Source organism: Talpa europaea, assembly GCF_964194135.1.
Source record: "Talpa europaea genome assembly, chromosome: 1".
Lineage (NCBI taxonomy): Eukaryota > Metazoa > Chordata > Mammalia > Eulipotyphla > Talpidae > Talpa > Talpa europaea.
The window spans coordinates 152358126-152375849 of record NC_140073.1 but is presented as its reverse complement, the minus strand read 5'-3'; the positions used below and the strand labels follow the sequence as shown (position 1 = coordinate 152375849).

Below are 17724 nucleotides of genomic sequence, written 5' to 3'. Positions count from 1 at the left end.
GGATGGAACCTTGACAGTGATGGGGATGTATGTGCAGAGCTAGCTGCATAGTTTGTGGGTTCCAGTAGGAAATGAAAATTCAGTCTCCTCTAATCAAAATGTAGAAGAAGATTACCATTCAAAGTAGCCAGTCATATAATTTGTTCTTTTTTCTTTATTTGGGCTAGTCAGTGATTTTTTTGCAGTTGTTTTATTTGCTGGTTAGTGCTGTGCTAAGACAAGAAAAATTAAAGATTTGATTACTAGCATGATTTTACATTCATCCTTATATTTGTAATTCCTCTAATACCACTGTAAGTAGAATCACTGAAATGACACGGTGTGTATTTATTCGCTAGCTTGGACACACACCTGAATTTTGTTCTTACCAAAACAATGGAAATGCTAACTCAGTGAGTATTTACAAAACCCACTCACCTGCTTTTAATCTCACTTCTATCTAATATGTGCATGTCCTGCCCATACGCGATCTTTGGTTGAATGGTTAGTCAGGAGGGCTAGAAGGAAGAGGGGTTGCCCTTCCTGTCTCTCCGCTTCTGTGTTCATCTCCGTGCAAAGTGGTTGTCTGATATGGGAATGTCTTAGAAATCAAGCTGGAAAAAAAAAAAAGAAATAATAGGGGAACTACATTTAAAAAAAAAAAAACAAAAGATGATATGACAGAGCTCCTGGAGCATTACTGTTTCTTAGGGCACAGCTGACTTCTTTCTGTGTTTGAAGCAGGTTCTCCTTCGGAAGGGCGACCTCTTGGGGCTGACAGCGCACCTGCTGAGTCAGAGAGGTCCCTTACTCGCCTTGTGCTCACTTTGCATCTTGCTGAATCCCAAACTGTCTTGCACCTCTCCTTGCTCACCTTGAGCAACACTGTCCCATTTGACTTATCTTACAAAACGCAAGTTCAAAAGTAAAGTTGCTAAGAATTTCAAGATGGTGATGCCAAGCATGGCGCACACCTGAACAATGGGACTGTGCACAGGTTACCCGCCCTGGAAGCCAGTGACATGGATGCACCTGTGTGTGTGCGTGTGTGTGCATGTGCACATGTGCTAGTGTAGATGATGTCTCAGGAGTTGACGTAGATCAGGGTCCTCAAGAAGGTGAGGAAGCAAAGAGTGTGGGATTCCCAGGACGGGAGGGGAGGGGCATGTTCAGAGAGTCCCTGCTGCAGGTGCCGTTGGCTTATTCTCAGAATAAATAGGCCACTTATTTTGACTGAATCCAGGTGAGTGGGAGTGAGGAGAGAGGGATGAGATCAGAAAGTAGAGGCCATGGGTCATGTCTGGTTTCACAGACCAAGGAAGGACTTAGGATTTTTCTGAGAAGACCGAGGAGAGTTTTAGAGGGATGGCATGGCATCATTAGCTTTTAGGGGGCTCCTCTGGCTGCTGTGGCAAGACTTTGTCTTGGGGTAGGATTGGAAGTGGCAGGATCAGTTTGGAAGCTGCTGTGATAGAGCAAATTAAGACAGCGCTGCCTGGGTGGTTTAGATAAGCCATGATTAAATAAGGCTGGTTTCTGAGCACACTTCAAAAACTAGTGCCAGCAGGCATGGCGTATACAATGGATATTTACGTAGGGTCCTGGCCTGAGACAGCAAATAAAATGGTTCAAGAGGCCATGGAAAGTAGTGAATCTCCTAAAATCGTGCAGCCCAGGCCTGGCAGAACTGGGGCAAGGCAGAGAACAGAAGTCTTGGCTCTCTTACTTCCCTTCTCCTTTTTAAAACTTAGGTCTAGACTTCCCCCAGATAGCTCCTCTAGCATTCTCTTCTGCACATTTTACTTTGCTCATTCAGCATGGATTGCATCTCCAGGATTTCCTCTCCTCTTGGAAGGACTTCGAGAGCTTGGTCCTGCCAGAGGGGAGAGAGGTCCTCCCCTGTGCCCATGTTTTCACGGCGTCTGCGCGCACTCGGCTGTCTCCCGCGGGTTCCTTTGGGAATGTCCTGACCATGATTTCCTTCCATTTTACCAACTACCTCTTGGCCACCCAGAAAACAGTTACAATAACAAAGATTTTGCACAGGCTTTGTGCTACAGTACACCACGGGTCATGTCTAGTATTGAACTGGGTTATTGAATTGGCTTATTTTTTCTGCTTTTCAGCACTTTCAGACCATGCTGAAGTCCAAGCTGAATGTCCTCACACTGAAGAAGGAGCCTCTCCCAGCTGTCATCTTCCATGAGCCCGAGGCCATCGAGCTGTGCACCACCACGCCCCTGATGAAGACCAGGGCTCACAGCGGCTGCAAGGTAGGGCCTGGGCATAGCAGGTGCACCATCCCAGGGACAGACGGAGGAAGTGGACTCTTAAGGCACAGTTTTCACCATGGTGCCTTTCTTAAAGCTGTGAAATGACTCCAAATTAGCTCACCAAGGGATGGTAGTATGGATTTCCTCCCTGATTTTCCTTTATGTACCAGCATTGACGGCACTTTCAATACCCAGTAAAGGCATACGATTTAGTCTAGCTCGTAAAATCGTATTCTCGCCATATTTTCTATAGCTCTGGGGAACTTTGGGCTTCATAACTAAAGTTCTATCCTTAATGATAATGCCTCCCTTTGTATTTGCAAACTGGATAAAACTTAAGTAACTGAACAAAAGCAAGATTTCCAACAGTGGCACACTCAGCGTCCTATGGGGTAACTTCACAGTTTTGTTTTGCTTCAACTCTCAAGATTTATACTAATATTCATGTCTCAGAATCCATTAAAAAGACATTTTTCATTTGTGGGATCCGTAATGCCGACTTGGAAACAAAACGACAAGGAAATGTGTAATTTTAGCAAGTGTTTGGATTCTTGTGATATTCCAAGAGTTGATGAGTGTAGTAATTGGTTTAGAAGTAACGAGGAAAATGTTTTATGCATATTTTATCATCAGAAGTTTGTTTTGAGTAGTGAAAATGAAGGAAGAGCAAAAAATTGCACGTTGGCCTGTGGATCTTTTATAACCGGTGGACACACACTCTCCTTACGGCTTCCAGGTGAGGGAAGCAAAGGCCCGTTGGCCTTCTGGCCCATGTCTGGCCCCTCCCCAGCTCTTGCATAGATTGTAGCCTATAGCACCCCTGCGTGACAGGGTGTGCACGCACCTCACACACGCCCATTCATTCCGCAGACGCCCAAGGGGTTCTGGGACACTGGGGGGCCCAGTGTGAGCAAGACCCACCAGTGTCTTTATGGAGATTAGCTGCTCCTTGGAGGAGAGAGTGGAAACAAGCAGTGGCTGCTGAGAAAGCCAGTCTGTGGAGAACTTGTGTAAGAAGAGGGGGTGCTAGTGCTCTGAGGTGGAAAGGTTGTGGGGGGCTTTAGGATGGCATGTGATGGGCCAGGGTACCCAGGGAGTTGAGAAGATGGTAGCGGTGGGATCTGGCAGGGGCCTGGGTGTAGAGAGCCTCTTCTTCCAGGCCAGGAGTTTAGCTTTCTGCCCTCTAACTGTGGGAACCGTTGGAGGGCTCTTGGCCAGCAAGTTTAGGCCTCCTTTTTACAACCCGCTTTTCAATGGCCACTCTCTGAAGGTGACTTCTGGCTTCCACAGTGAAGTTGCTAGTGGCTCAGCTTCATCTGAAGAGAGAGAGGATCCACCAACCGGGCATGGGGTCCCCTTGTATGTGATGCTGCTGGTGAATTGATGATATAAAATAATTACAAAATCCTTAAATTAAAATCATGGGAGATGAAAGGATGTGATGCACACCCTAGAGACTTTCTAAAGTCATTTTGAATCTGTTCGTGTTGGACAAAATGCTCTCTCAGAAGCAAGATGAAATTTGTAGGGACAAGTTTAAGGAGAAGAGTTTAGTTTGATAACGTCTAGAGTATGTTTAAATGGGAAGGAAAGAAAATGCAGTTACAGACAATTACAGAATAAAAGGACACAGCAATTCTACATAGATGGATAGACGAATGGACGTATGGGGGGTGAAGATAAAGAAAGAGGAGAGAGAAGAGAATGCTAGGAGAACAAGGACCACCATTTTTCATTTCTTTAAAAAATATTTATTTATGCATACAAGAATTGGGGTACAGGCCAGAGGTGCAGGGGGTGAGAGGATTTACCAGAGACAGAGTGGGGAGCAGAACAGGCAGACTGACTGAAATATACTGTTGACGGGAGCAGCGGGTGAGACAGGCGAGGCCTGCTGCACTATGTGGGGTAGCACCCTGCCTGGGGATCGAACTTGTGCTGCAGTGACTGGCAATAACTTGATGGCTTGATACTTTAACCCCTGCACCACCAGGGAGGCCCCATGACCATCATTTTTTCTGAAAAGGAGTGTAGGCTTTGAGATTCACACAGTAATTTTTTTTCTGTACATGGTCTTAGGTTGGGTTCATTGATTTTACTTCTAAAAAGACGTTGAACTGAGTGGAAGGCATTCAGACAGGGATAGGGAGCGTGAGGGCTGCCCTGGTGTTGGACCAGCTAGAAGAAGGAAAGTCAGTGGCCCTTTCTGCTGGACACAAGGAAGAATTCCTGCATTCAAGGGCAAACACATTCCACCGGGCTGTAAACATTTTATGAGCCCTGCACCCCAAGGAGTCCTGAGGAGATGTGGTGTAGACAACCACAGTCCTGGACTCAGGGGCCTGGGCCCACCCCTCCTGGAGGGAAGAAAACTGCCAGTTTTTGGTGGTTTTCCTCAACAACCTCATGTTGTTGCCTTGAGTACACTTTACACAGTTAAGTTTTAACTGCACAGGTCCTGGAGTGACACTTTCTTTACATTGGTCTTCAGAGCCATGTTTTTCTGTTTAAAAAAAAAAAAAAACTAACTAGAAAAAGTCATATTTTTGAGCCTTGAAATTTCTGTTTCCCACACATCTGAAGAGGGGTGAGCCTGTGTACCCCTCAATCACATACAGGGTTGAAAACTAATGTTATTGCAATAAAAACAAACCAATTAAAAAACCAGAAATTTCTGGTTCAGGTCTTCAGACGGGCCCCGCTTTCCCGACAGCCTCGCGAACACAGTGCAGTGTTTCCTCTGCGCCTCTTGAGAGTCACTTTGCTCACAAAATGCCAGCTGCAGAAGGAGCGCTCCCTCTCCCTCGCCCTGTCCCCTCTCCCTGCGCAGGCCAGGACAATGAGCACATGGGGCCTGGCCAGCTGCAGGCCTCGACCCTCTGCCTTCACATAGGACGGTTCCTTTGCCTGACAGCTCTCAAGTTGAGCTTGTGTGGCTTTGGCCTGGGAGGGAGAGAGGCAGGAGGAAGCAGAGGAGGGCGGGCGACGGTTAACACCCTCCAGGCCTGGCTCGTCTCCGAGTTCCCTTTCCCGCTGATCTGTATTCCCTGTGGGTCCCGATGGGCTCGCGGGCCAGGCTATTCACGGTGTGGGCAGCTGGGGCTTTGTGTGTCCCCCTCTCTGGCTGCCACGTTTTTGTTCCCTGGACTGGAGTTATGGGGCCGAACCACTCACGGGGGCCACCAGGATACGGCCACCAGCACAGGTCGGAGCTGCCCAGGGGTCCGGCTGGGCCTGATTCTGCTTGTCGGCCCTCCTGCTGCCCGGCGCCCCGGCACCCGCGGTGGTGCTGGCTTGTCAGCATGTATTTATGCCATCAGTAGTCACAGAACCTTGTGTGGCGTGCGCTGGGGGAGGACGGACTCTAGGGCTGTGCTGAGGGTCGTGCAGTGTGGGGCCTGGCAGCGCCCACAGTGACCCCCGAGTGCTGGTGAGAGCCAGGGTCTCACCCACCACGGGGGCTGCTCTCTGGACACGGGCACCCAGCAGAGTGCCGGGGCCCAGAGCCCAGTCACTTACTGGGCAGGGTGCCCGCCCCTTGTCTTGTGTCTGAGCACTGAACCAGGCTGGTGTGTGCTGAGGGCAAACTGAGGGCATGATGGACTCACACTGGGAGGGGGAGATGGTGGGAAGGAGCGTCTGGGCACCGGCGAGCTGGTAGGCCAGACGGGTTTATAGCCGACTGGGAGGCAACGTGTCAGGCAGGACTGGGCTCTGTAGTTTTTGTACCAGACACGTGTCCCCTGCAGACAGTGCCACCTGCTGCCAGGGACTGCCTGACTCGCGCCAGACTCACAGGAGAGTTCTCAGCGCCTTCAGAAAGTGATGGTAACAGTGGTGATGATACTCAACATGGTCATGGAATTCTGGTAAAACAAATAGAGTGACCAGTTATGCATGAAGATGTGCACCCCCAACTTTGTGCTTACCATGATGTGGACTCGTTTAGTCCTCGAGGCAGCCTGATGGTTCAGGGGCCCCTGGTCACCCCATTTCTCAAATGGGCTAGTTGAGGCCCAGGGAGGGCCACTGGGCTGTCCCAGGGTGCGGCAGGCAGCGAGGAGCTGGCAGAGCCTGGACTTGAACCTCATCTGTCTGGCTCCACAGCCTGTGCTCCTCGCCCGTGACCCCATGCCTTGCGGTGACCCCTGAGTCTTCCCATCTGTCCAAAGAGAGGCTTTAAACCACATGGCTGGCTGAAAAGTGTGTCTGAACAAGTCCTTTCTTTGCCTATGTCAGACTTTAGTGAGGTCACTTTTCCCCACGATTGATGGTCCGGGAGAGGTATTGATCCCATCGAGGGGTTCTCTGTGGGATCCATGACACCTCGAGAGTGCCTGTTTCCTGGTGTCCCACACACTGTGAGGGCTACGGCTGCAAGTGGCTGCTTTACTCTAAGGAACCAGATATGGCATAAAAACCTGCTAACCTTTCAGCCAGAGTAAGACTTAATCTCCCTGCATCTCCACATTTGTGACAGCATCACTGCCTATTTTATGTTACTTCTCCCTTTAAAATTTTTCTCTTGCAAGATCAGTGAAGATTCATTAGTGAAAACTGGGAAAACTACCTAAACATCTAAAAGAGTTATTATTTATGTTTCTGATCTATAATAATACCTTGGAAAACACACAGTCATAAAGATTCTGTTGAAGAAATTATTCTGATGTGGAAATAGTTTACAGTGTACTCAGTGAGTTAAAAAGCTGACAGCAGAGCATTATTAGGATCCCGTTTTGTGAAATAAAATAACAATAATGTAATTATAAGCAAACGTTCATTATTAAAGGCTAGTACTAAAATATGGCAGAGGTGATGCCTGGATAGCAAGGGTATGGGTGAAATTTTGATGTTTTACTCATTTGCAAAGTTTCAACCATGAACAAATATTACTTCTGTAATCAGCTTTTAACAATATTAAAGAAAACGGGTGTCTCTGGATGAGAAGCTGGTTGGAAAGTTCTTTGGAGGACGCTCCATCCTAAATTGGGCATCTTAGAAAACAGCTTTCTCTATGCCACTGACTTAGATTTTTTTTCCCCCAAAGCAGAATTTCCGTAACTATGAGGAAACCAACATTTTCCATGTATTTTGCCTGGAGTCAGGCTGTCTGGTGTGATCAGCAGAGTCACTGTAGCATTTGCCAGGATGAGATACTGGTGTCCTGAGGGCTCTTCAGTGGCAACCTTGGTGCTTAAAACAATGGAAATTTATTTTCACAGCTCTGATGACCAGCAGCTCTAAACCAGCGTCATGGGCTGAAACCCAGGGGCCATTAGCCCTTTGGAGGGTCCCGGGGAGTGTCAGCTCCAAACCTTTTCCAGCTTCAGAGGCTGCAGGCATGCCTTGGCTAGCGACCATGTCACTCCTACGTCTGCCTCATGGCCACATTGTCTGTCTTATCACATACCCCTCTGCACTTCTCTTATAAGGACACTGATTGGATTTATGACCCACTGGTAATCCAGGAAAACCTCCTTTTCTCACTAGTGTTGATTTAAAATCTGCAAAGACCCCTTTGCCTTGCAGGGTAACCAAGTTCCAGGGATTAGAACCTAATATCTTGGGTAACCATTGTTCAGCCGACTATTATCATCATCTTATAAAAGGGGGTTCTAGAAATGAAAGAATTCCCAAGCAAAAGTAAATATAATGCACATAATTAATCATTCATTTAAGGACATTCTTTGATTACAGTTCAGAACAGTGCTTACAAACCAGAAAACTGAGGAGGCTTGGTCAGTAGAAGTATCTTGTTCTAGTGTTGCGCTCTCAAAATTTATGAAATTTGTCAAAATTTATGAAAAAGAAATGGAATCACAGCGCAGAAGTCACGAACATTTGTGGTTTGCTGTGGTTTAGTGTCATAGACATTAAACAATGGTACTTTTTATTGCAGTAACATTGACATGAACCACTGTCTGTGATTCACATGTATGTTCAGATAATAATGATTCTGATGCACGTGACCACACCACAACCACCACCAAGGCTCCCAGAGTCCTCCACCACTGCCCATGGGTCCCCCACCACCACGCATGGGTCCCCCACCACCACCCAAGGGTCCCTCACCACCGCCCATGGGTCCTCTCCCCTTTTCTCCATCCTCCACCTCCCCCACATAGCCTAATTTTACAGTCAGATGTCTTGGGTTTTGTTCATCTGATCCCTTGTTATTGTCTCTGTATTCCACATTAAAAAAATGCACTTTTCCTCCACAGGGAATGTGGGTGATGTTTTTGTTCCAGTCCCAGTGAAGTTGTAAGGATGATTTTAAAAACGATATGGAAAATATTATGAGGATAATGTCCATGGCTTGCGAGAATTACCTTGTAATGAATTGTTTTCCCCACATGCTTTCCTTTTTAGATAGTTTGTCTTTGAAATCATTTGTTGATTTAGTTATGAAAATTTATTTAGTTATCTGCATTTAGGGTTTATATATTTAGAAAATATGCTAATTATTCTGCATGTTTTTCGGGATTAATTCTGTGGACAAAATATTGTTTCTCTGTGATAGACATCATTTGTTAGGCAACTTGCAGAAACACCCCACAGAAAACCAATTAGGTTGGTAAAAACTCATTGAGAAAACATTTTTTGGTTTCCAGCAGAGATTGTACATCTTGTTGATGGTAACAAAATTTTGATAACTTCAAACTAATACCTGGTTTCTGCAAATATTAATGTTTAATTATAGGAAGTTAACATTTATAAGATTTCTCATATATAGGTGTATATATACATATAGTTATCCTATCTAACAATTTTGATTACATTGTTTTTTCACTATTTATTCAGCTTTTATATTAGCAGTATTTGTACTGACAAAATCATATGTTCCAAGATAATCTGCTTCTAGTTTAATCTATTGTTTGTCAAACGAAAAAATGAATATTAAATAAGAAAGTGTTAGGCAATATAGATTGTGAATATTATGTATCATATAAACAGCTTTGCTTTACAAGTGACTTTTCCCCTAAGTTTTAATTTTATTTATTTATTTATTTTGTGGGGGGGACCCTCGCTGGCAGCCGGGGAGTGAACCGGCGCTGCAGAGGCTGCGGGCAGCCTCGCAGCCCAGCACTCAACCGCTGCGCCACCAGGGGAGGCCCCCTAAGTTTTAAAATTTTATTGAAGAAATATCTGCATAGACAAAACATCAAATAATAACTAAAAATGAAACAAAATATTTCTAGTTCTCATTCATTCCTGTCACATTCCAATTCTTCTTGAAGAGGAAGCTATAATTAGTTTAGCCATGTAATCTTATGTTCACCTCCATATTTTCCCTACTTTAGGTATATCTTTTGATTATTTTGGCAGCTAAAAATATAGTTCTATAATAACCTTACCCTCTTCTCTTACTTTCTCTTCTTGATAAAGTTACTTCTGAAATTTTAGTGTTCAATAGCTGTGTAATAACTGCAGAGTCAGTTAAAACACCATGATTTTATTTCCTTTATCCTTCAATTTTTTTGATGTATGATTTATTATTTTTAGATTTGTGTAATGTTACATGCATGCATGCCTAATTTTCCCCTAAATCTCTGTTAGATTCGCATATACCTGTGAATATGTTACTCAACTACTCAATCATGGAGACATGCATTCTTTATAATCTCCTGACATTTTTTCTCCCAGAGTCCTTTGTCTTCCTCTACCAGACCAGACTGTCTCTGCTGCTATAACTCTGGGACTTCTCTCTCCTATGGTAGATACACCTTTGTTTCTTCTTCTTTTGATTTACTTCTTGGTTTTTTGGAGCACATTTTTAAGGAGTAGACATCATGTACCTTGCATATCTAAAAATTTCCGTAAAAGAAAAAAATCTTTATTGAAGACCATTGTATTATAACAATAAGTTCCAGGTGTGTATCATTGTAAATTATCTGCATTTACCATGTGTGTTCACCACTCAACATCCAATTCTATCCTTCACCAAATAATTGGCCTCTTTTACCTGATTTGCCCTTTCTTCCCTTCTGTTAACCACTCATTTGGTCTTTCAGTCTAAACATTTTTCTTTTCTTTATTCGTCTTGTTTCATTATATACCACATAGGAGCGAAATTGTACCTGATTCTAGCCTCATGTTTTCCGCAGTTTGGCTAGGCATAGAAATGCAGATTGGAGACAATTCCTACTTAAGATTGTGGATCACTGCCCATAGATTTCTATTATCCATTGTTACTATTAAGAAATTGGTTCCCATTTGAGTCAAATTCTAATGTTCATTTGCATGTGACATTTTTTCCCTCAACTATATGGTTTTTTGTGTTTTCTGTGTGTTCTTGGTGCTTTGAAATTTCATGACTGTCTTTGTGCCTTGCTGTGATTTTTTATTCCCTAACCATACAATGGACAGGTGATTGGACTTTTCAATTTGGAAGTTCTTACTTCTTGGTATTTTAGGGAATCTTAACTAAAATTCTTCTCCAAATTTTGGAACCTTTTGAGAAATAAGAAACATGATACAGTTAGACTAGATAAAAATACTGCTTTGTAGTATATGGCTTAGGTGTATAGACTTACTGGGTTTTCTGCAATTCCAAATCTTTGCTGAAACCTCTAGTATGTTGCTTACTGCCTCCTCTTCCATTTATTTTGTCTTTTGTGCTGATGACTTAAAAATGTTCATTGCAATCAATTTAATGGCTTTTGTAGAAGAGATAAATATTTAAAGTCAGTGTACCATCTTTATACAGAAATCCTTTCTACAATGTTAAGCCCTCCCTAATTTCTAAGTTTGGCTATTTGAACTTTCTTTGTTTTACACCTTTATGATGAAAATGGTGATCCTTACCTTACTTTCAAGTTTAAAGAGATTTCTATAAAGTACTTAGGACCTCCTTCAAGAGCAAAGCTCTATAAATACAATACCTTTGTTACTCAAATACAGCTCCCCTTGGCTTAAATGAATTATAGACAAAATGGTGGCAAATGAGATACAGATTTTAATGAGTCAATAAATAAGCTAGATTATAGAAAGACCATCACCCAATCTCATATACGAACTGATATTTTTAGTACAGCTCTGAATATTTAAGCTCCTGACTACCTAGCTATTAAATAAAAAAATTGCTGTGACTACAGGTACAGATGTGTTCCTTGGGGTTCTGGCTGTTCACTTCTTTTTTACTGAAAATATCACACATTCATTTCTTGGCAAGAGATGATGTCTGGGCTTCTGTGTGTGCTGAGTTCTCTGAATGAGACATTGGTCACACTGGTATTTATGGGTCACCAGGTACCTTTACAAGCCAAAATCCAGGGATTATAAAATAATTTACCCAGGAAGTAATGGGGCCACGTGAAGTTTATCATCCTGGGAACTACAAACCTATCTAAGATTCTACTGAAATTAGTTTTCTCCCCACTTTGACTGGTTAATGCTTTCTCTTCAAAATTTGTTTTTATGACACTTTTGAGCAGTGCTGGTGTTGTCATACTTGCCACTTAGCTATCTCTGTGATGTTTGTCAGGGCAGGAAAGGTGCTGTCCATGATTACAAAGACATTACTTGCATAAAATACCCTACTCTTCTGTGCTTTCTTCCTCATTCACATTCTAGTGACTTCCTAAAGGTCACTTTACATCCTGATCCTTCCATCCCCACAGGGTCCTGGCTTATCAGGAGCATCTGGTTTGGGGTAGGAAGAAGCAACAGGAAGCTTCAGAACCCTCCACATAAATCTTCTTTAAGACAAACAAACCTTTATCTGGATAAAAGTAGACTCTTTGCTCTAGGAAAAAATCTCATTCATTTAGTTATTATGTTAACCGAACCTTGGTTTCTCTTTTTCCTTCTTAGCAAGGGTCATCAGAGTATAGAGCAAGGAGAGAGATAATTCACCCTGCCATTTATATAATAGCTTCATTGAAGGAAAAAAAAAAAACACAGAGGAAACGAATTTAGAGATCCATTAGGACAAAGAAAAAATTAGTTTATTCATAAAGAGTCACTCAAATTCCCTATTAGGGATTTTATAGATTTATTTTCTTTTTAACTTATACATCCTTTCAAGCAAAAGACACATTCACTGCTGATACCTCTAAATTTATTAACATAGAAGTCAAATCTGTGTATGTGTTAAAATATATAATATGGAGAGCCTCCCCAGTGGCACAGCGGGTTGAGTGCAGCACTGTGAAGCTGTCTGTGGCCTCTGCAGTGCAGGTTCGATTCCCGGCCAACCAGGGAGATTCCTACATGGTGAGGCAGACATCTCCTGTCTTGCCCGCTGCTCCCCTCAGCATATTTCAGTAGACCCGCCTGTTCTGCTTCCTGCTCTGTCTCTGGTGAATTCTCTCACCCTCTCGTGCCTCTGGCTTGTACCCCAGTTCTTGTATAAATAAAAATAATTAAAAAATTAAAAAAATAAAATAATATGGAAATTTTAGAAGAATGCACTAAATATATACCACACTGTGCGTACACCTTGTTGACTGTGATGGCGTCATAGTTCCATTCGTTTAGGCAAGTCTCTTTACATGGACATTGATGCAAGAACGATTTCGAAGGGTTTTGGTGACTTCAGTGTTGTTTGCTGGCTCATGTCTGACCCAGCTGGTCACTCCGGAACAAAGCCCTGACAGCCGTGTGCCAGAGAAGGCCACGTGTCACCTCAGCCGTCTGCTTGCTGTTTGCTACATGTGTGGTCTCCTTACTCTCTTAAACCTGCCATTTGTTTACAGACATCTCAACTGAGTTTTTATCAAAACTTGACTACGTGTCCCATCAATCCACTGAGGGAGTGTCCCTGTGGATTCCTTACTGACTAGCAGAGGGTGCTTGTGTCTGTGTTTTAAGCATGAGCAATGCTGAATTTATTTCCTATTTTTGCAAGTAAAAATAACTGTTACTAGACATTCAGATATATTCAGCTGCCAACCTAGGGGATTCTGTTGTGCACCCCTTGGGGTGTCCGTGGTGAACTTGGGAGACAAAGACCCTGACTTCTGTCCTAAAGATGCCAAGGTTGCTTCCTAACTGTTGGAAGAGCATGCAAGACCCCTCACTAATACTTGCTGTTGTTCCCAGAGGAGAAAGGGGTGCACTTGTGTCTGATGCTCTGACATAGATCAGATTCCTCTCTTGGATGCCAGGTGGTAGGTGTGAAAGCTTTGACCTGTCAGGCTGAATGACCTTCTTCATAAATGGGTGGAAAAGCGGAATTACCCATCGGCTTCTTTTCTGGATATTGCTCCAGTGACACTGCTTCTTCTTACTCTATCATAAGGAAATAAGATAAGGGAAGAAACACATCAGAAGCACTTATGTCTGGATGTTAGATATCAAAATGAAATGCCACTCATCAAGCCTTGGCTGAGCTCTATGATATCTTGACAGTGAGCAGCCAATGATTATAACCAAGATGGCTGGTGATCTGGGCTCGGATCCACATTTGTAGACAAGATTTCGTTGCAGGAAGAAGAGACTTTCTTAGTGGTGGGTATTTATTTAGATGAAGGCATTTGTTTGTTTTTAATCTTGTTCTATAGGTCACAGCACAGGTTCCTGGGAGAAAGAGGTGCTGAGATCAGCACTACTGAAACAGCGAAAATTCCAAATCTTATGAAAGGAGAAATATGTATTTTCATTGTATGTGCCGGATAACAGATTCTTCACCTAGCTCATTAATTTGTAGTGGTTTGTCTTTTGGCTTCAGCCTTTCACTTGTTCACTAATGATTGATTACACCGTCCCTGTGAAGAGGGCAGCATTGGGGACACCCTGTTCTTTGTTCCTTCTTTGAAGTGTGACTAGATGTGAGCTCAGTGCCTTGACAATGACGTCAGGACAATCAGAATATGTATCCAAGGGAGTGTTTGCTGTAGGAAATTGCATCTCCCCCTTTTCTTGCTTGCACTTCTCCTTCTGGTTTCTCTTTATTTAAGTCTTTCTTCAGTTCCCTTTCTCTCCTACTCCCTTCTCTCTTTCCCCATTATCCCTCTTACCCTTTCCTCCTGCTTCCTGCCTCCTTTCCTTCTCCTATATCCTGGCTGTCATCTGCCCAGAACAAGCACTGAGGGTCCCTGATTAGATCGGGGTAGACCAGCTGTCCAGATTCAGACAGGCCATTTCAGCCCAGAGCTGGAACACACAGTGAGTCCTCACTTAATGGTGTCACTAGGTTCTTGGAAACTCTAACTTTCAGCACAATGACATAGAAAGAAAGTAGGTTCTGGAATAATGTGGTTCTGTTCACCCTTAGCCAGGAGCGTTCCCCCCCTCCCCATCCACCTTTTAACATAGGAAGTTGAATAAAGCACTGTAATTTCAGGACCTGCTGTCCTAGCCTGGATGTTCTGTGGCAGAGCTAGGCCATCAGATCTACTGGGGCACCAAAGGGCGGTCGGATATGTAGGGGGAAGAAGTGGAAATGGACACCAGAGAATAACAACAAAAAGTCCCCAGCAGGTAGCATCCTGCTTTTGCTGAGGAGGGGACCTTGTCATTCTCTTGCCAGGTGGCACTGCTCACCGTGGGCCTTGACTTCGGGCATCTTGTTTGCTCTCCAGGTTTGGTTCCATGATCACCCTGTTGTCAAGTGGGTATTTTAGTGAGTTCCAGGAGGACATGCAGGGGCCCCATTTGGAAGAGCAGGGGTTTATTTATTTATTTTAAAGATTTATGTATGCAAGAACTGGGGTACAGGCCAGAGGTGTGGGGGGGGGGTGAGAGGAATCACCAGAGTCAGAGTGGGGAGCAGAATAGGCAGACTGCCTGAAATACACTGCTGAAGGGATCAGTGGGCTAGCCAGGAGAGATCTGCTGTGCCATGTAGGTCAGCTTCCTGGCCAGGGATTGAACTCGTGCTGCAGTGGCTGCAGGTAGCTTTGTAGGCTGTTTCTTAACCCTTGTACCACCAGGGAAGCCCCAGAAGAGCAGGGATTTAAATAGTATATGAGAAAAACTGAGAAATCCCGAAATACTGGCAACAACATCGATGAAGCTGAAAGACATTCTGCTCAGGGAAATAAGCTGGACACACAGAATCCAACACTGCAATCTCCCTTCGATGTGGAATCCAGAATAGTCAGACCCATGGAACCTGGGTTGGAGAGTGCCGGGGCAGAGGCGGGCAGGGAGAGGTTCACAGAGGGTCCAATGTTTCTCTTATGCAAGATGATGAAGTTTGGGGGACCTCGTGGTGACTATGGTAATAATATTGTGCTGTATACTTGAAATTTGCTAAGAAGGCAGATCTTTAAAAAAATGTTGACGTAACATTGGTGTCTAATATTCCATCTCGGGCGTACAGCGTCATAAGTCAGCATCAGTGCACACTATGTTATGCTCATCACCGAAGGTTAGTCCCCCCTTCAGCATGCCATCCACCCCTTTACCAACTTAGCCATCCCCATGTGCTTTCCTACTAACCACTATTTTATTCTCATACCCTAAGAATTTGATCTTAATTTCCTTGTTCATTTAGTTTCTCCACTGTCTGCCTGGGAGTGAAATCATACAGAGCCTGTCTCATTTCACTAAGCATGGTACCTGGAGGGGAGCTCTCCCATGTCCCCATCACACACACAAAGATAATCTGTGCTTGGTGATGAAGGTGGTTGTTTGCATCATTGTAACAGTCATTTCCAATTGTATACATGTGAAATGTGTACAGAAAGCCTCACGTTGTACTCCTTAAATACATACAATTTTTATTTATCAGTTATACCCCAGTAAAGCTAAAGATGTCCATTAATGTCTAACAAGCTCTGAGGGCTCAGAAGGCAGCTTGGTCTTCGCACCTGCTGACATAGCCTCATCAGGAATTCCTCCCTCCTTTGGGGGGGTCCAGGAGAGGGAAGGGCTGTTGACCTAATATTGTTTGCTAACACTCTCTAGGTTTCAGGTGTACAGCGTTACAAATCAGCATCTGATGTGATCACGTTGGAGGCCATAGGCCATTTGCTGTTGATTATCCTCTGGGGTCCTGAGAACTTGTCTTTCTCCAGCAACTGAGTTTCTCATTTTTGCCTGCTGAGGTCCGGTGCTTTCTGCAGAGGGTGGCATGAAGCACCTCAGCCCTCTGTTTGCATTTGGTCCTCTTCAGACTCTGAGCCAGGTCTACATAGAGTGACTGAGTGTTTGCTTGTTGCTCCAGCAGGTACCCCACCCCCCTTGCTTTCTTCCAGTTTCTCAAACAGAACTTTGTGGAGCCCCTCACGGCGTCTTTCAGTGGCCTTGATGTATATTTATTTCCTTATTAGCCAAGCACAGTGCTTTGTGGAGAGACAGCTTCGCTCTTCTAGCCGGTGGGTGGAGCTTCCATGCCAGTGGGTGGAGCTTCCGTTACCTGCTTTGAGCGGTGCCCTGGGCAGCCCTGCACCTGCTCCTGTGTGGAAGGGTCTGCTCTTTGCTACTTTGATTCTTTTTGTCTTTAAGCACTTGACGATGGATTTACTTTGCAGTAGATTGAGTTCAAGCCTTTGTTTAATTTTTCTGTCTTGAAATATTACATTTAAACCATTGATGTCTAATTGGAAACATTAGACTGGGCTTAACGTCCTTGATTTGAAATCTGGTCCTCTGGCAAAAGGTAAATGCCCTCTTTACCATTAGAAATTAACTTAAATATGTTTTATGGTGAACGACGAAAGGATAAATGATCGTGCTTCTTTTTCCACACACAGGGCCACAGTTTTTTCCATTCAAACAGGTGTATTACAGTTAGGCAGCATATTCACACAAGTCTGGAGAACTTATTTGACAGAAATAATTTTGTTCTTTCTGCACTTTTGTTGCCGGGCCTTCCTCAAATATACTGAATAGACCAACTACTTAGAAGGAACTAGAAAGGGACATTGCCCCGTGCAGCTATTTTTATTTGGAATTGATGCCATCTGTAAAGGTTTGTGACTTAAGAGAAAGGGTCATGAACTAAATTGATTGACGCTCTTAAATGTATATATAAAAAAAATCCTCATCTTCCTTCTGCACTTTCCCCTCACTGTGAGGAGCAAAGTACAGTTTAATAGGAAAGTTGGGAATAAACATTGCCTTAAGGGAGTTGATTTTTTTCTGTTGTGTATACTTTAGTTTATGGCTCATTTCTCTAAGAAAAACATTGATTACCGAAAAGATATGTGGTAAGTTCTGACATAGGACACGTGAACCTGCTCGTAAATGTTCCCATTGCTGCCCTTCTCCGCTCCTGTGGGGTGTAGGTTTAGGTTACTGTAGGCCTAAGAATTTTGAGGAAATCTTTATCTGAATTTTCTCAGGAGGTCACGTGCTGACTCTAGTTTCCTTGGTGACCTATGTCCCTGAAGTTCAAAATAACCAGCCAATAGATTTAGATCATGGTTATCAGGGGTGAGGGATGAAAGATATGGTGAGATGTCAATTGAGGGGTCCACAATTTCGGTTAAGATGAATACATCCCAGCATGGTGACTGTAGTTAATAATATTGTACTATATACTTGGAAGTTGTTATGCAGTAGATCTTAAATGTGTTCAAAA

General features: G+C 43.8%; 1 protein-coding gene across 1 annotated transcript in view; it reads left to right on the top strand.

Moving 5' to 3' along the window:
* Positions 1-2108: 2108 nt before the first annotated feature.
* Positions 2109-17724, top strand: part of PID1 (phosphotyrosine interaction domain containing 1) — a gene marked incomplete at its 3' end in the record, with an annotated part of 99687 nt that continues 84071 nt past the window's right edge. Inside the window, exon 1 of the mRNA XM_084235598.1 lies at positions 2109-2252. Coding sequence (XP_084091724.1) covers positions 2118-2252 — 135 coding nt within the window. The 5' untranslated portion in view covers positions 2109-2117. The remainder of the gene's footprint in view (positions 2253-17724) is intronic.